The sequence below is a fragment of the Octopus bimaculoides genome, chromosome 3 (genome assembly GCF_046866305.1).
Source record: "Octopus bimaculoides isolate indiv1 chromosome 3, ASM4686630v1, whole genome shotgun sequence".
Taxonomy (NCBI): Eukaryota; Metazoa; Mollusca; class Cephalopoda; order Octopoda; family Octopodidae; genus Octopus; species Octopus bimaculoides.
The window spans coordinates 60,444,403-60,465,385 of NC_142930.1; the positions used below are offsets into that span (position 1 = coordinate 60,444,403).

At 33.5% G+C, this 20,983-nt stretch overlaps 1 protein-coding gene across 17 annotated transcripts in view; it reads left to right on the top strand.

Annotated features, from left to right (window-relative positions):
* The window catches only part of LOC106874729 (uncharacterized), a 1,612,306-nt gene that overhangs the window by 1,282,884 nt on the left and 308,439 nt on the right, over positions 1–20,983 (top strand). For all 17 annotated transcript variants that reach the window (XM_089349018.1, XM_089349017.1, XM_089349026.1 and 14 more), the window contains one exon: positions 2,819–2,899. In XM_089349018.1, coding sequence (XP_089205144.1) covers positions 2,819–2,899 — 81 coding nt within the window. The remainder of the gene's footprint in view (positions 1–2,818; positions 2,900–20,983) is intronic.

Here is a 20,983-nt window from a genome sequence, read left to right on the forward strand (position 1 = left end):
TGCCTTTGTTGGTGAAAAACAAAAAAAATTGAGTCCTAGCTTAAAAAGGAGAAACAGAGAAATAAATGCACTGGTTGTTTGAATTTAAAATAATTTGTGGATAGAATTGTAAAGAGTAGATCATTATTATTATTATTATTATTATTATTATTATTATTATTATTATTATTATTATTATTATTATTATTATTATTATTGTGGTGGTGGTGAGCTGCATAACTGTTAGTGCATCAGACAAAATGCTTAGCAGCATTTCTCCTGGAAGTGTACTTCCTGAGTTCAAATCCCACAAAGGTCAACTTCGCTTTTCATCCCTTCAAGTTTGACAAAGTACCAGTCATGTACTAGGGTCTATTAATTGACTAACAACCTTCCCTCCTAAAACTGTTGACCTTTTACCAACATTTGAAACAATTGTTACTTTTTTAATTACTTCTACAACAACAACTGCTGCTGCTACTGCTGTTGTTATTGTTGCTAGAATTGGCCAGTATATTCAGTTACTGACTAAAGTGTTAATTGATATCACAAACTGATCAGAATAGATGATATGTATTAGTAAAAAAAACTTCAAGGCTTATATGGCTTAGTATTGAAAATGTTGAAGTTAGACTGATGCTGAGCAAGTTGTAAACATTGTCGACATTATTACCTTATCTTTCATGTAAGAAAAGTTAAACCTATGTGCTTGTTATATAAAGTATAGTCTGTTTTATAATAGGTTGGGACAGTGATAAATGGTAAGATGTTGTTTCTCAGATCATAGTAATGATGCTTTGATAATATTAAATTATCTATCTTATCATTAACAATACTTTCATTTTATGGAATAGTGTGTCTAATTTTAGGTTAATTGTTAATTTGAAGATTCACTCAATAGTTTATGATTTCAATTCAGTTATATTGTCAATTGGTTTACAAGCATAATTAAAGAGAATTAGATACTGACATCAAAATCTTTCATTGATTCTTCATTAATATTCATACAGTTGGAGGACAATGTCTTGCTCCAGTGACATAATATACACAGCAGGCCATTTATTCATACAAACTGTAAGTTAAGAACTAGCAAGAGATAAAAAAATATTGCTTTATTTTAAAAGGGTGGTGGATTGCAGAATTGGTAGAACAAAAGGCAAACGCTTGTAACATTTGGTTGTATTCCTTTATTCTTTTATTGCTTTACTTGTTTCAGTCATTTGACTGTAACCATGCTGGAGCACTACCTTAAAGGGTTTTTGTTGAAGAAATCTACCCTAGGACTTTTTCTTTGTAAGCTTAGTACTTATTCTATCAGTATATTTTGCTGGATCGCTAATCTATGGGGACATAAACACACCAACATTGGTTGTCAAGCAATAGCAGGCGTATGAACATAGACACACACACACAAATATATATATATATATATATATATATATATATATATATATATATATATATATATATATATACATGGTGGGCTTCTTTCAGTTTCTATCTACCAAATCCATTCACAAGGCAATAGCAGAAGACACTTGTCCAAGGTGCCATGCAGTGGGGCTGAACCCAGAACCATGTGGTTAAGAAGCAAGCTTCTTACCACACAGCCATGCTTGCAGCTATGTTAAGGCTTCAAGGTCTATCAGAATCAACTTTGTTTCAATCCCTTTGTGTTTAATAAAAGACGTATTAGTTACACTTACCCCTAAGATATGTCACCGTATGCCTATTTTAGATTATCATTTTTATAAAGCGAAAAATTCATGTTGCATCAGCCATATTTCTTTATTAGTTTATACAAATTGTTTGTTGAATGAATTACACCATACAGAGTTTGGTTCATTGCTACATTTCTTTATCTCATTTTGTTTAATCTATTCAAAAGAATTATTTCTTTTACTAGCTGATAATTTCACAGTTATGCTCTGTGTCTATGAATGGATGGATGTTGGAACAATAACTGACCACCTTTATGTACATAATTATTAAACTAGTCACAATGTTTCATTTGTAAAAATGTAATGTTGTCTGATTCTCGGAACTGAAATGTAGACTTCAGTAACATTTAGAAACTTGATCTAAAGCAGGTATCTCCAACTAGCATGTTGTGGACCAGTACTGGACAGGGATTGTTTAGTTCTGGGTCACACAAAAAGAATAAATTTTTGAAGTTAATTTCTATTTCATTGACTTTCACATTCTGCTGGGTGTATTTTGCATTATGTATATTTTATATATGTAATAATTGAATTATATATATTATGCACTTTATTGTATTTTGTTATGCACTTGCTCCCCCTGTATGTAGAAAACTGACTTGCATGAAACTGTGCAGTAGTGCAAAGAAAGGTTAGGGAACACTGATCTAAAGCATTTAATTCAAATCAATTCCTGTCTGCATCACATAAATTAACAAACTATGTGACGCTTCCGTATAGTGCAGTGAGCACCATAGAAGAGAAGGCAAACAGAGTTTATGGACTGGTTTTTGTTTCCAGACTAGCAAATTTATTTCACTTTACAAAAGCAATTCCCATTCCTTCACCATCCCCAAAAGACTAATCCACTAATGCCATACTCCAAAACAGTTTAAAAGTTCAAATGTCACTATTTATCAGGTTTTAAAATGAAATATTGATTGGTTGAAAAAAATTTGATTATATGCACACTTTTATGTATGTGTGTGTGTGTGTGTATATATATATATATATATATATATATATATATACCCATACATACATAAATAAATGCATACATACTTATTTGTATATATATATATATATATATATTTGTTCTGCCAGTTTATATATATTGGTTCTTTTTTCTCCTTTTGTAGGATTCACAATCTGGATTACCACTGTCATGTGCTGACACTTTCTATTGTGATAGTCCTGAAAAATACATAACTGAACAAATAGTAAGTTGAGATTCAATATTTTGCAAGTAATTCTTTCCTTTTTCTTTTTTTCTTCTTCCAATCTTCATGTAATCCTGAAATATGTATAACCGTATGTATTTTAAATGTTGCTGGGTTCAAATTTGTCTTTCTTTCTCCTAGGGTTAATTAAATAGGAGAACAGCCCTCCCCTCAAAAACTGTTGGCCCTGTGCCAAAATTTGGAACCATTCATGTTATTGTTATTATTGCACTTGACTTTGGTGTTCAGAGAGATCTTGGACAGCAGGGCTCTTCTTTTATCCCTAGAGGTCAACCTGTATTAGGACTACATCTTACCCTCCCCCTTTTTTTTAACCTTTTGTATACTACGTATATATCCCTTCCTTTTCATTGTATACCCTGAATACTTACTCTTTTTTGTTGTTTATTTATTTTATCATTTCATTGTATGCAACCCCCCCACACACACACACACACGCGCACTTTGTGTCTGCTTTTGTATTGTCCCCCACATCCTGCATCCTGGTGGCAAATAAATGAAATCATTGTTATTTATTATTATTATTATTATTATTGAATAAGAGAGTAGCACACATCATCAAAGTGATGCTGGGCTATATATATGAAGTCCTATATACCCATCATGACTACCTGTCTGACAAGAGTACACCAGGCACATGCATCACAACAATATGTGCGTAACATGGTGATCTCGTACCAAGATAAACAGCACATGATCTTACAGGTGAGGCTCAGTTAGAATTTTATTCAGGTCAAGTAGCCCATCCTGCTCAAAAGGTCCCTGTGAATAAAGGTTGTTTAAGGATGATGAACAAAACGACCATGTCACCTGAGGTCAATTATTCAAACCCTCCGAAATTCCTCTTAACACATAACTATGATGCTCCTCCACTACTCCTGCTTATGATCAGAGATGCTCACTAAGGGACATGCTCAACTGGTTAAGGTCAAGCAAATGATAAGTAAATCTGAGGTATTGAGCAGAATATTTGCTGTTGCCCATCTTTTAAACTAAGAAAAAAACCTGATAACACTTCCAACCAGTTAAGATCTAAAACCATGAGAGCCACTGCCTAGTATTGTATCAGAGAATTTATCATCATCATCATCATTATAATTATTATTATTACTATTAAGGTAGCAAGCTGGTAGAATTGCTAGCATGCTGGGCAAAATGCTTAGTGGGATTTCACCTGTTACTATGTTCTGGGTTCAAATTCCACCGAGGTTGACTTTGCCTTTCATCCTTTTGGGGTCAATAAATTAAGTACCAGTGAAATACTGGGGTCGATGAGATCACCTAGTATCCTCCCACTAATTTTCAGGCCTTGTACCTATAATAAAAAGGATTATTATTATTATCTTCATTAGTATCTTCTTTTAATTCCGTTTCCATTATGCTGAGTGTCTTCCTGACACCTAGAGTATATTATTATTATCATTATTTTTCACCTAAACCTCTCATTTAAATATATAAAATGTTATAACAAACTCAGATTCACAGACTCACACACACACACACATACACATTTAATGGCTGATATAGAACAAATATTATTTGTCACATCTAGACATAATGTTGACTGAGGTTTGACAAGCATACAGTTCAAATGTTTTCCAAGCGGCTATTCACATTGTTGAAGGATCTATTGAATTTGTAAACATTGTTTGTAGACAAGCTGCATTTCTTTCATGTAAGAAAATATAGACCTCTGTGTTCAAGATAAGAGAACACAAAATATATCATTGATCTTGAATTCAGAATTCAAAGAGAGAAAAAGATTTAACTGACATTGTAATAAATGATTTTTCCTGAAGAGAAGATAAAGCTGAAATTGTAATGAAGTCCAGAAATAATTAAAGAAACATCAACTATTAAATATAACTTAGATACTTTCTTTGTAGTTAAGTTTGTGATGAGAATAATAATTTATTACACTTCAAAGAAAGTCATTCTTTTATACGTATGATATGCAGATTTCTTAAGAAGACCAGATCGAAGTATTATGAATGATATATGATAGATGAGCAATGAAAAAGTTTGAGAAAACAAAGTTTGAAAGAGTTTGAAAAGCTTGATGTCATTTGAATCATGAAGAAATAACTTAGGAATGAAAATTCATAGGATTTAACTCAACTAATTAAAAAATATGAACATGTGGTGTGTAATACTCGTTTTCATGAGAAAATGAAACAAAACAAGTTACGAAATAGGATATCACTAAGAAATAGATGTCTTCCAGAGATTTAACATGATAGTTAAGTACGAACAATATTACAGCATTGAAAAGAACTGCATTATTTATGGGATGACCCAATACATATATTGGTCCTTCTGACATTAAGTTTTCTTTTTTCCACACAAGATGTGTGACTGTTGAGTGGTATTGTGATATTCATCTCTTGTGCAAGGCCAGATATGTAGAATTCTTCCCTTATTACTTTTATATTTTACTCTGAGTACCATCTGTTGAGGAGCCATAACTATGAGTCATCCTACTAATTCCAATTATTTGAATTATACAGGTCATAACATTACAGTGTCTCCTATAAACAGTGGCTAATGTTATCAATGCCCGACCACTTTAATTCAACTCAGTGTTGCAAGGGTGAATAAATGAAAAATGAAAAAAAATGAAAAAAAAAAAAATAGTTGTCTGTAGCAATGAAAGATACAAAAAAAAATTATTGCAAGTTTGCCTATTCTCACTTATTACCAACCACACACACACACACACACACGTAAGCAACATGCACAGATACACATATACACACACATTCACCTCACTGACCACTCATAATGGTAAATAGATAAAGAGGAATCAAAAGAAAATAAAGGGGAAATAAAAAAAAAAAAAACTAAAGAGGTATGAGGGGTTTATTGAGATTGTTAAAAACTAACAAGAGTAAATCAAAGATTATTTGACTAGGTTATCTTATGTGCACTTTTATCTATGTGATACGTTGCCAGTACCGCCTGACTGGCTCCTGTAGGATTTTCGAGCGAGATCGTTGCCAGTGCCCCTGGACTGGCTTGTGCGGGTGGCACATAAAAGACACCATTTCGAGCGTGGCCGTTTTCGTGCAGGTGACACGTAAAAGCACCCACTACACTCTCTGAGTGGTTGGCGTTAGGAAGGGCATCCAGCTGTAGAAACTCTGCCAAATCAGACTGGAGCCTGGTGTTGCCATCCGGTTTCACCAGTCCTCAGTCAAATCGTCCAACCCATGCTAGCATGGAAAGCGGACGTTAAACGATGATGATGATGATGATGATGATATCCTGTTGAAAATTCATATATGTGGAAAGTACTTGAAAACTTTTGTAAAAGAATGCACGCATTTCAAAGCTAATTTGTTATGGGGATTTTTTAAATTTCCTCTTTATTTACCCTTTATTTCCTCTTTCTTCTGATCCCTCTTAATCTATGTATGCCAGTTCTGTCTCATATTACATGAGTAAATATGTGTGTGGTGTGTGTGTGTGTGTGTGTGTAGCTGGAGGTGGTAGTTAAATGCACAGGAGATTATATATATATACATATATACGTGTGTGTGTGTGTGTGTGTGTAGTAAGAGAAAGAAAGATGAGGGAGTGTTGATGCGGTGGAGAATCTGCAAGAGTTAAGTGTATGAAAGTGTAGTGCTGGTGACACAGGCAGAGACTTGAGAAGATTTTGAGGAGACTGAGTAGCCATGGGAGGAAGGTCAGTGAAAGGAAGAGAAGCAGGAGTGTTTCATCGATGTGATTTGGGGGGGGGGGGGGAGCAAGAGCACTCCATTTCATTATTACATTTTGAGCATTATCTCTACCATGTTTGCAGAGTGCAGGTCCTTTACAGAACTGCAGGCAGTCTCTTAATATCTCTTTTGTGAGGCTTAGCAACTTGAAATATATGTATATAATACAAATAATAAATGAGTATATGCATATATACGTACATGTATGTACATACATCTACCTGTAATATATAGATGCATATCTGGATACAGGACATTGCAAACAAAACGTAGACAAAATGATAAACAAGTACAGAAAACACACAGGCCACATAGAGAACATTTCCTTCATCAGCTGCCACCATTCAACACTGGCATTTTGACACATGCATACGTACATGTATGATATGTATGTATCTCTGTATGTATACATACATGCAGTGGCAACTGATCAAAGTATGTTGAGCCCTACAGAGGAGCTGATGAAGGACAGAGGTAATTAGTGATATCCTGTAATTGCCTAACCCCTTCTGTACTATTAATTATACCCCTCCTTGGAATCACTTCCTTTTGTCCCCCATCCTGCATTTACCACTCTTTTCCCTTGCCGTTTTATTTCATCTACTGCACATCTCTTCTTGAAGTCCATCTCATATCTGCTTTCAATAACCACACTGTCTTTCTTTGTCACTTACTGTACATCTTTCTCTCTCTCTTTCACCCACCCACCACACAAACTATACAGCATCCTATTTCTCATTTATATACAGTTTTCTTATACTCTTGCTCTGGATCCCAATCTAATTTGTAATGTCATTTATCCCCTCCTCCTCCTTGACCGATTCCGTTTCCTTCACCTTCTACACAGGCTGATATTCACCATTGATCACACCCCCTCTCCTGTTCATTATTTGCATTCTCCTCTATCCTCATCTTTTCATCATGTTGCTCTCCTTTCACCTTCTCTCACCGATCATCTCACCCTTTTTGATCCTCTCTCCAAGTTCGCTTATATTCTTATGTGGGAATGCACTCACACCTCAACACTACCATCTCTTTTCTCTTTTTCCTGCTGGGGTTGCCACGCAAGACACAGGGTGACCTCACTAGTACAAGTGCCATAACAAAGGCACCTAGTATGCTCTGCAAAGTGTTTGGTATTATGAAGGGTATCCCATCATAGAAACCATGTCAAAGCAGACACTAGAGCATGATGCAGGCCTCTGCCTCTCAGATCCTACTGAATCATCCCACCATACCAACATGCAAAATGGATGTTAAATGATAACCATGTATATCTATGTATGCACACACATACATACACAAACGTACACACACATACACATATATACACACACATTCATATATATATATATATATATATATATATATATATATATACACACATTCATATATATAATACAAACACACATCCATATATTTATATATACAACTGCACGAGGGCTGTTTGCGATTTTTCCTTATTTTTCCTTATTTTCCCTTCTGTCTCTCTGGACTTAATTGTTTCTGGTGAAGAGCTATGCTCGAAACATTAAGAACTTTCTCCCTTCACCAAGTGTCCAGTTAATATATTTCTTGTGCACATCCTCACATTTGTTTTTTTCTTTTTTACCCTGCTTTTTAATTGTTTGCTTATTTGAATTATATATATATATATATATGTATATATATATATATATATATATATACATGCACACACATTCATGCACACAACCACACACACACATGTGCGTGTATATGTGAATATGTGTGTGTATATATATGTGTATATATATATATATATATATATATATATATATATGTGTGTGTATGTGCGTGTGTGTATATACATATATATGTGTGTGTGTGTGTGTGTGTATATACATATATATGTGTGTGTGTGTGTATACGTATATATGTGTGTGTGTGTGTGTGTGTGTGTATATACGTATATATGTGTGTGTGTGTTCGTACATACACCTACACATCCCTTTCATATCAAGATTGAATGCTTTATGGTCTATGTTTTTATAATTTGTATTAATAGAATGTTGCAGGAAATCTGTCATTTTTGTTTTGCTATACAGTTTGCAAAAACACAATTTCAGTATATTTCCTGCCTATATTAATTATCTATTTATTTTCTTCTTTCTCAATTTGTGGGAATTTTTTTTCATTTTCACTTTAAACATTTTTAAAAATACAATTTGATCAAAATTTTCTCTTAATTGTTAAGTATCATGAGCATATTTTATTATGTTATGCTTGATATGAAACAATAATCTATTTACAATTATTGCCTGTCAATTGTTTATGCAAAATGGATTAGTTCAGTTGATAATGAATTTTCCTTTTATAATTTTCTATTTACTTTTTTCAATTTACTCCTCACTAGTGTATAATATTTGGAAGCTGTGTATGCAGTGCTGGATATTGTGTGTGTTTCATGAATTTTAGTGTTTTATATCATGCAAGAGGTTGTGGCAAGTCTCTTAGTTTGTTTTTTCTTAAATGTGTCAAAAATATTTTAAATGAAAGTTAGGATATTGAAAGAAATTTTATTATTTTTATTTCAGTTAAATTGTAATTCCATTTTTATTTTCTATTTTTGTGATAAAAATTATATAAATTATCTACACACACACACGCACACACACACACACACACATGTATATACAGAGCACCTGTATTACAGCTATCTCAGGTTATGAAATTTTATGCTAATAAAAATTGTGAAGCATGACCCCTTATTTTTGACTGAATACATTGTGTGACTTTGTCTATTTTCCTGAGTTACAATGAGTATTTATCTATCTGTCTATTTATTTATCTATCTAAATAAATAAATTGACCTTCCTTACCACAACATTCACCAACACAACTATCATCATCAACACCAAAACCATTACAGCCATACCAACTCCTCAATGACCATCGTTTGTCTTTACGTTTCTGAGTTCAAATTCCGCCGAGGTCAACTTTGCCTTTCATCCTTTCGGGGTCGATAAAATAAGTACCAGTTGCATATTGGTGTCGCTCTAATTGACTGGCTCCCTCCCAAAAAATTTCGGGCCTTTTGCGTAGAGTAGAAAAAAACAATAGTATGAACAAGATATGCAACTCCATCTAAAATAATAAAAAAAAAAAAGAATGATCACATGAGGTATATGGTCCTCTAATTTATTTTGTGTGTTGAATGAAATGTCTTTTATCATATATCAATGAGGATTGACTTGAGACTAAATAGCAGCAGTTATAAAGCAAGAACAATTTTTTTTGTTGACACTCCGTCGCTTACGACGTCGAGGGTTCCAGTTGATCCGATCAACGGAACAGCCTGCTTGTGAAATTAACGTGCAAGTGGCTGAGCACTCCATAGACACGTGTACCCTTAACGTAGTTCTCGGGGATATTCAGCATGACACAGTGTGACAAGGCTGACCCTTTGAATTACAGGCACAACAGAAACAGGAAGAAAGTTGTGGTGAAAGAGTGCAGCAGGGTTCGCCACCATCCCCTGCCGGAGCCTCGTGGAGCTTTAGGTGTTTTCGCTCAATAAACACTCACAACGCCCGGTCTGGGAATTGAAACCGCGATCCTATGACCGCAAGTCCGCTGCCCTAACCACTGGGCCATTGCACCTCCACAGCAAGAACAATATGACTACAGTTACCACCATTAGATCCCCCACCACCACTCACACCAAAACGAATAACACCACAACTACTATTGAATAACCAATTGGCAACACTAATAATATCAGCAGGTTAGCAATGTCTGTAGCTACATATGTTATATATCAACACTGGTGCACGTATGCATAAGTGGAGTGTGGAATCTTTATGGGTCAAGTGAGATGTGCAAGAGCAAAATGCCTCTGAAACTGGTAATCCTTCAAGTACATGTAAACATACAATACTTCCTCATTCATGTTTACTTCATCACGTTTGCATTCTTACATCCATAGGAATAAGATGACAAATTTTAGTCCTCAAAAAATGGTTCTGTTTTGGTGCTGTTATTTCACTACATATTTGTTGTGGATAACTGTTGATGCCACAGCTGCTGAATCGATCTGAAGGTAGTAGGATGAAAAAGAATTCTAAAAGGATTACACCATTACACTGGATATTAAAACTTGATGTTTTTAAAACGTTTGAAGTGTGTGTGTGTGGGCGGGGGGGGGGGGCAGCCCCATTACCAAAACATCAGCCTGATTGCCCAATCATCAAAGCTTGTAACATATACACTAGGAACAATACATGGCAATGGGGAGAAAATCAAGTCACATGCTCAAGTGGCTATGCTGTTAACTGCTCAATCCTTGTCATTGATCTATGATACTTAAATTAGAATGAGTCTTGAGCGTATGGATTGAGTGGATCAGAGCGGACACATTGTGCAAGTAAGCATGATGGTAATTAAAGATAATGTTTGAACGATGATTTTCAGAAAAAGGAAAGGGAATCTTTAAATGAAAAATCTCTCCTGGCTTATAAAGGCTGGTTTGAAAGGTTTAAGAAGCACTTGAATTTGTACAGCATATTAAATGCTTTTTGGTCTTTGTTTTTATAATTTGTACTAATAGAATGTTGCAGGAAATCTGTAAATTTTGTTTTGCTGTACAGTTTGCAAAAGCACAATTTCAGTATATTTCCTGCCTATATTAATTATCTATTTATTTTATTCTTTCTCAGTTTGTGGGTATTTTTTTTCTTTTTTTTTTTTTTTTTCATTTTTCATTAAAAATTACTAGCTGGTGATGTTACCAGTGCTGATGGAAAGATTGGCAGTAAATATTTTGAGTAGATGAAAAAGATGATTGCTAGTGGAAAATACATAGAAAAGCAAGTATACAATGTTGATGAAACTGCACTTTTCTAGAAATTCTTGCCTTCTAGAACTTTTATTTCTCAAGAAAAGCCAGCATTTAAAGTTTCTACATGAAAAAAGGAAAAAAAACATGCATCTTCTGGGAGGAAATACCACTAGTGATATGAAAATTAAAGCTCTGATCATGAAGGTAGAAGCTTCGAAATTGCAGGGTAGTGTGAAAGATGGTTAGAGATTATGATATGCGTTGGGATAGATGTAGTGAATAGGGAACAACTGTGGAGAGATGGTTGATAATAAATGTGAACTGGTAGGAAGGTAAGCGAGAAGAGGCAGTACAGAAAGGATGCTGAGCAACTGGATAATAATGTGAGATTTGCAGCAAAAGTTATGTAAAGAAGGGCACCATTTTTTTTTTCATTACAAACACATATTAACTGATTTATACAGAGATGTTAAATGTTATACATGTCATAAATATTCATTTCCTACTTTGGTGTAGGGTCACACATTTCTCAGGAAGTAAAAATGCTTGTTAAATTAACCTCTGTACTTAACTGGTATTTCATTTATCAATCTCCTCAAGTTGAGAAATAAAACCAGATGTGGTAAAATTTGATCATCTAACGTAAAGTTTCAATATTACATACTGCTAAGCTTTTAGGCCAGCACTCTATTGTTTCTACTCTATCACATCTTAATTGTTTATTTATAAATCAATTATAGTTTTATTCACCTACAACTTTAAGAATAAGTGAACTCATGAATGGGAAACTGGTAGGTTGTTATCAATATTTTACTGAAGCACCATATTTACGTCCATCACATGAGGCATTTACTATAGACACATCACTTCAACTACACAGCCTCTGAGATAGCCTTTTACAGTTATTTATTGAAAGTCTATTGCCAACAGTCAGACTTGGAATAATACTCACTTATTACACCTCTTTTCCATTTATGTTAGACTGGCATGTTACTGGTTGGCATGGTAATATTGAATGTTTGCAAACATATTCTTTCTGAAGGCATACATTGGCAATCATGCACCTCTATAAATAAATGTCTGTGGCTTTTAAAACAAATACATACATACATGTATGCATGCATGCATGTGTGTGTATGTGTGTGTATATATATATATATATATATATATATTAAAGAAGTTTCAAAACGCCACTATATACGATAAATTTTAATTTTCTCAGAGATATTTTACATGTTTTGGTTCCTGAAAAAGCGAACCTTATCAAAAATACATATTTTTAAAATAAATGTAATTAAAAGAAACGTTCATAATTGTTTCTTACTGGTGTCAAGAGTCCACGTGGAAGCGTTGACTCAATTATGAACTTTTCTTTTAATTACTCTTTTACTTGGTAGAGCACTGCCTTTAGTCGAGCAAATCGACCCCAGGACTTATTCTTTGGAAGTTTTCTTTGGCTGAATCGCTAAGTTACAGGTATGTAAACACACCACCATCGTTTGTCAAGCGATGTTGTGGGGGGGGGGGACAAACACAGACACACAAACACACACACACACATATATATATATACATAACGGGCTTCTTTCAGTTTCCGTCTCCCAAATCCACTCACAAGGCTTTGGTTGGCCTGAGGCTATAGTAGAAGACACTGAACCCAGAACCATGTGGTTGGTAAGCAAGCTACTTACCACACAGCCACTCCCGCGCCTATATATATGTTTATATCTATATGTATATCTGTCTATATTTATATGTATATATGTATGTATATATGTGTCTGTATGTGGATAGATATGTGTGTGTGTTCGTGCTATATATATATATATATATATATATATATATATATATATATTAGATTAAATTTATTATGGACTACAAATACAATACAAGAATATATGTGTTTTTGAAAGAGAGGGATTATCTTAATGTCAATCTACTTTATTTGCATATTTGTCAAATTCTACGAATATCACTGTGACATCTCAGTATAGAGATTAAAAAAAGATCATTTGAGGCTTTTTTTTTACCTCCAGATCAGTTCTGACTCAGTAAGCTTTTTATCTAAGACATTCCACTCTTGACAACCATTCTGTCTCTGCTGTGGTGCTTATATAGGTATATATATGTTGTATACTCTTTTACTTGTTTCAGTCATTTGACTGCGGCCATGCTGGAGCGCCGCCTTTAGTCGAGCAAATCGACCCCGGGACTTATTCTTTGTAAGCCTAGTACTTATTCTATCGGTCTCTTTTTGCCGAACCGCTAAGTTATGTGGACATAAACACACCAGCATCGGTTGTCAAGCAATGCTAGGAGGACAAACACAGACACACAAACACACACATATATATATATATATACATATATACGACGGGCTTCTTTCAGTTTCCGTCTACCAAATCCACTCACGAGGCTTTGGTCGGCCCGAGGCTATAGTAGAAGACACTTGCCCAAGGTGCCACGCAGTGGGACTGAACCCGGAACCATGTGGTTGGTAAGCAAGCTACTTACCACACAGCCACTCCTGCGCCTATATGTTCATTTGCTTTTTAAAACTATAATTGTGTGATCCAAGGGAGATTAGCTACTGTTTCTTGCTGATTAAACAACCTTCTGTTTCCTTTAAGTAGTTCTTGGGCATGGTGTGTATCATTATGTAACTCTGCTTGTGCTTTAGCAAAGCTGTTACAAATAACCTGATATTCTTTCTTGTATTGGGAAACAGGTTTTTGTGTATCTTTAATTTGATTATTTATGTTGATTATAGATTCTCCCACCAAATGATGAAAAATATTATTTATAAAATAGTGTTTAATTATTTAATCATTTTAATCGTTTTAATTAGCTATTCAACTTAATATCGCTATATTGATTTGGTGGTGAACATTTAGTGATTTGTGCAGCTTTTATGCTATTAATGACTTTTCCACAATTATGTCAGTTTCATCTGTTGTAAAACCTCATGTTTAAAATTCAAACAACTGTACTGTATTCTTTCACTGGAACATTTGCCATTTGAAGTAAATTGTCTCTGTTCAGTCATTTCTGTGGCAAAAAAAAAAAAAAAAAATTTTTAAAGCAGGAAAAAAAAATTACTAATTAATGGAAAGCTTGAATTGATCATTCATACAGTTATTTCTCTTAATTTCATTCTGTTGAATTTGATTTATGTTAGAGTTTTCTTTTACAGAAACTTAACTCAATTGTATTTACTGTAGTCTGAAGCAATAGCAAGATATAAACTCTAGAAATGTGTACATTTTCAGTGCAAACTTTCTTGTGAAATATTTCAAAAACCACTCATTAAGATGTCATTTCATTAACTGAAAAACAAGCTTGAAAGGTCCAGCTAAATTAACTAATGCAAATAAATATTTACAAGGTAAACACATGAGCAGGTCTTCGAATGAACGATATATATATATATATATATATATATATATATATACATATATATATATATATATAGTTCAAAAAAACAATAACAAAAAAACAAAAAAACAACAAAGTGAGGACGTGATATGGATAGTATTATTGGACGCTCAGGAAAGGAAAGAGAGAGTGTATGACGTTTCGGGCGTAGCCCTTCGTCGGAAAGATGGAAAGTTCGGAGAATGGAAGAACGGAGAAAGAGGAAAATGGTACCGATGCCCACGAGGTTACATGATGAAAAGACCGGAAGAGGAGGTGGTGGGGGAAAAGTTCTTTCTAAGATAGGATAGTGAAAAAGGGAGATGAATCTGTGCGTTTGCGAAAGTCTGCGAGTGTGTGTGTGATAACAGAACGTGTGTGTGCGTATGTATGTGTGTGTGTGTGTGTGTGTGTGTGTGTGTATGGTTTGGTGGTTTATCTGTTAGTGTGTTTGTGTGTGTGTGTGTGTGTGTATGACGTAGTGGAAGAAATTAGTAGCAGGACTGGTTAGTGGACGCTGTAGACAGTGTAGGTAGAAGGTCAACAGGTGGTTATTTGGGTGTGTGTGTGTTCGTGTTTGTGTGGGGTTGTCGGTGTTAGGTACGTGTACGTGTGTGTGTGTATTTTGTATGTGCGCGTGTGTGTATGTGTATGTTTTCTGTGCGTGCGTGTGTGTTTGTGTGTATGTGTATGTTGTGTGTATGTGCGTTGCTGTGTACGTGTGTGTGCGTGCGTTTGCTATTGTAATGAAACAAAAGTAGAATTGTTTATAGCTTAAGCTATTTGATTTCAGATACTCTTCCAAATGAGTATTTCATCACTGCAAAGACTCTACATCTGTCTTTGTAGTATTTGATATTTTCTGTCTTAGGATTCATTTTTTTTTCTTAATCATTATATCTGTAAATGTTCTTTTTTCAATACTATTTCCATTAATTTATGTTTAAAAATTTAGATCCAGAAAAGTATTTTTAAGATTCCAATAATTTAACAAACACTTGTTTTACTTTCCTCTCTTCACACTTTCAACTTAACTCATGTCATTTGATTTCAGTAAAATCTTGTTGATTACTTCGTATAAATTCAAGAAACATTTCTCTGAAATAAGCGAATTCTGAATGTTAATAAGAGTAGCAAAATATTCAATTAGTAGAGAAAAGTAGAGTGTTCTCTAGCTTTGTAGCTAAGATTTTAATTATATTACATTTGTTGCATTACTAAATGAAATATCTACTATAAAATATAAATTGTACGGCAGTTTCAAGAACATTCTTTCATCTCAGACAGTATTGTTTACTGATCTAACAGAAACCAATCATGGGTTTCCTTTAGATCAGTAAATTTAAGATAACTCTTTCAAGTAGAAAGATGTCTACTACTCGACAAATCTGTTGTAGCTCATTTTAGCACTGCAACAGAAATCACTTAAGAAAACAGTTCATTCAAATCACCTCAATGCTTTGTGATGCTCAATCAGACTGAAAATAACTATATTTTCATTGTATCTGATGTCTAACTAATATTTATTCAAGTTACATTTAAAGAAGTGTTCTTTCATCTCATCTGAAAATATTCTTCAAAATGTTTAGAAGAATGCCATATGACTATCACTTCTTTCATATTTTCATTTGATTTCATTGCAATTCATATTCGCTAGAACATCTTGCTTACTATCCAGTGTATTTCAAGTAAACATAGCTATTAACAATTCTAAATTTGTGCTATTAAACCTCCTTACTTTCATTTCACTTTTGATTTCACTCATTCAGAAAATATTCAGGTAACTTTTCTACTTATATCTGTATAAAAAGCAAACTTTTCTACTGTGTTTTCTTAGGTATTAACTTTTGATTTTAATTTTTTCAGCTGTTACGTCATCTGATGTTAATAACCCCATTTTTAACAATTATGTTTGTTTTTCTAATTTTACATCTGAGCTTTTTATTTTCTCTAGAAATTCATGTATGCATGAGTAAGTATGAGAGAATGTAGATTTACAGTCATGTTTGCAATGCTTAAAGAATAGGTTTTAATACTGAGCTTTAATTAAGTCTTGTGTATAAAAATTCTGGTGGAGTGGCTAGACATAATTGACAAGTTTACTTCGAAACCAAATGGTTTCAAATTCAGTCCCAGTTAGGTGCTCTCCATAGCCCCAGGCTGAATATAGTTTTGAGTGAATCTGGTTGATGGAAACTGAAAGAACTGTGTAATATATATATATAGAGAGATACTGTAGAACTGTGTTTAAGTTGACTTTACAAATTCATGCCAAAATCACAAAAATAAAAACAACGGTGATGGTGATTGAATTATATTCATCATCGTAATCATCATCATTTTAATGTCCATACCTATATATATATATATATGTGTGTGTGTGTGTGTGTGTATGTATGTATGTATATATATATATATATATATATATATATATATATATATATATATAATGTATATACTAAGGTTTGGTAGGTGAGTTCAGTAAAAAATTTAGATTCAAAATTGAATGTGACGCTTAAGTTTAGGCACCAGAATATAGTATGGTATTATCCAAACAATTCCAAAAACAAGGTGATCAAAAATAAAAAAAAGCAACATGGATTTTCAAGGTTATTGCAGTACACACGTTTCATGCCACTCCGTTTATTTAAGTAATGTGGGCAATACATTAAATGTAAAATGCAGAGCAATCTTCAGCTGCACAAAGATACAGAAAATTTACTGAAAATTTCATTTCAGCAGAGTGGACATATTACTGTTGTGACAACATTTAAACAATCTAAGTGGGAAAGACGAATACAAAAAAAACCATCTTGACATAGCCAAGGCTAGCAGGCTAGTAATTAATTCTAGGTAGAATTCTAACTGTCCCTGATTTTATTTGTTTTTATCTAGTGATTTAAAGCTTAAGGGGGCAACCAGCCTTTCTCTCATAAGGAAAGGGAAGGGGTAAACATTATACATGGATATGGTCATAAAGATTCCCCTGGTCATAGTGGCAACACAATTTTAGGTTGAGTTTTTTTTACTACTATCACAATGTAGTAGGGGAAATTTAACATTGAGCATACCTAGATGCTTAAACCGACAACTGGCACCCATGCCAACCTCTCCTTCATTGAACCCTAAACTCTGCTTGCGAAGACTTGTTGGGGCAAGTGAAATCATAATTGAACCATACTCAATGACTGGCACTTGCGCCAGTGGAGCACTATCAGCACCATCTGAGCGTATTCATTGCCAGAGCAGCTGTCTGGCTTTCATGCTAGTGGCCCGTAAATAGCACCATTTGAATGTAATCGATACCAGGGTCGCCTTCTAGCATTTGTGGTGGTGGCACGTTAGAAAATCGTTTGAGCGAGGTTGTTGCCAGTGCTGCTGGACTGGCTCCCATGCAGGTGGCATGTAAAAAACACCTTTTTGAGCATGGCCGTTGGCAGTACCGTGTGACTGACCCTCGTGCCGGTGGCACGTAAAAGCACCCACTACACTCTCAGAGTGGTTGGCGTTAGGAAGGGCATCTGGCTGTAGAATCACTGCCAGTCCTCAGTCAAATCGTCCAACCCATACTAGCATGGAAAGCGGACGTTAAACGAACGATACATACATACATACATACATATATATATATATATATATATATATATATATATATATGCATATATATACTCCTTTTAGAGATTTTATAGTGTTTAGTAATTTCTTTTTTCAAAAGCTCATGGTAGTAGTTTATGTCTAGATTATACACGTTTCCAGTTTTATTCAAGTGAACAATTACTCTGCTTTTATTTCTAAGTTCTGATATGATGCATTTCAGTTTCTTCAAGTATCTAAGGGGATATTTTTAAAATTTTACATTTTTCATAATCTTCCATAATTCATCCTCAGAACTGGCAACGTGACCATTCGGTGGTAGGTATTTCTTGGTCTTTAATAATCCACTTACAAATTAGTCCTTTTCTTCAGTTATGCTACTTATTGGTGTATCATATCTTTATCATGAATGGTAAGCCTTCCATCTAAGTCTATGGATAAACTCCATTGTTTTTCAAATTAGGTCCTTTAAGTATTCCATTCTGGTTGAAATTGGAATATCTTTCATAAAAACATTGACTTCAATTTTCTCCATTTTTCTGTCATTAAATTTTATTTCTGAAATTAAAGAATTGTGTATGGAAACAGCTGTAGGTATAATTTGAATGGCTTTAAATAAAAACATCTGTATGTAAATTTTTTCCATTTTCTTATTTTAAGATTTATATCTATGTATCTATCTATCTATCTATCTATCTATCTATCTATCTCTATATCTATCTCTCTATGTACATATATATGTGTATATATATATATATATATATATATATATATTTGTGTGTGTGTGTGTTTGTGCATGTATATATATATATATGTATATATATATATGTATATATGTGTGTGTGCATGTGTATATATATGTATATGTGTGTGTGTGTGCATGTATATATATATGTATATGTGTGTGTGTGTGCATGTATATATATATGTATATATGTGTGTGTGTATGTGCATGTATATATATGTGTATGTGTGCATGTATATATGTATATATATGTGTATGTGTGTATATATATATATATATATTTATATGTATATAGATGTATATGTATGTGTGTGTGTACATGTGTATATATATGTGTATATATATCTATATGTCTATATGTGTACATATGTTTGTGCATATATGTGTGTGTGTATATATGTGATATGTGTTTGTGTCTTCTTACTGCATGGTTTTAAATGAGTGTCACAATGACAACATGTCTCACTATGTGCAAATGTTACTGTGCTTGACAACAAGCAATGTGTGGTGTACAAGAAGGCTATCAGGCTGTAGGAAATCTTTCCAAGAATTATTTCTGATCCATGTAAACATAGAAAATGGACATTGAAATGATAAGGACGATGATTATAACTTAATCACATTTTTCATCATCATTGTTTTTATTTTTCTGATGTTAGCATGAATTGGATAAGTCAGTTTGAACATAGCTGTACAGTATCTCTTCTGTGAGGCTCAGATTCCTGAGATGTGCTCTCATCACTTCTGACCACATCTTTTTCAGTCTTACTATTTTGCATACTCATTCTACTTGCATTATTTGAGAATTTTCATTCAACACTCATTCTTCATATACATGACCTGTCCATATCATTCACATTTTGTTTTCATTCACATCATTGTAAATATATCTGATATCTAGTTTTTCCTTTCAGCATTGTAGTTTATAGATACTGCCATTATATATCCAACAGAGTATACTCACTGTGTTTCTTTCTTGCCTTCATATATTTGTTGTATATGGCACTAATGTTCCCCTGTCATACATTTTCACTTGGGCCATGTGATTAATTATATTTTTATCACACATAGACAGGCATACACTTCCTTTTAGTCGCATAATAATTCTTTGTTGAATTCTTTCTGTTTTGGCTATATTAAACCAGAGTTCTCTATAAAATATGTGTTACACTGTAGAGAGACAAAAGAAAAAATAGTTTCATTTGAAATCATTAGTTGATAAAGTTTTATAGAATTGAGAGTTGCTAAAATAGAAACTGAAGAACAATTCTGGAAGAAATGGAATACTTGCATGTAACAGATAAATTAAATAAGATAATGCAATTAATATATAAGAAATAAAGAAAAAGAAAGCTATCAGAAAATAAAGAGGCTGTATTCATACAAAGAGAAACTAAATAGAAAAACAAAATTATAGTGGTGAGTTTAGGAGACTTTCAATTTGGTTTATACCTCAAAGGTATATAGATCTTTGGAATGATAAGTATTTTTAGCTTCTCTTTATTTTTTAAATTTTTATTTTCAATTAGTTGACAAAATATTCTTGTATTGATTATGTTTGCTGATTTTCTTTTCCTTAGTAAAAATATATTAGGTATGCAACACTTAATGTTGTTATGCTAGCTACCTTAAGGGCTGCATTGTAAATTTGAATCTTCTGCTATACATCTACTAAGGATTCTTCATCAAAATTAGATGAATTTTCTGTCCTCTTGGCATGTCAAATAATATGCACATTTTACTCTAGAAATGTTTAAAAAAATTTTTTCTACTTAAATTTATACAAATAA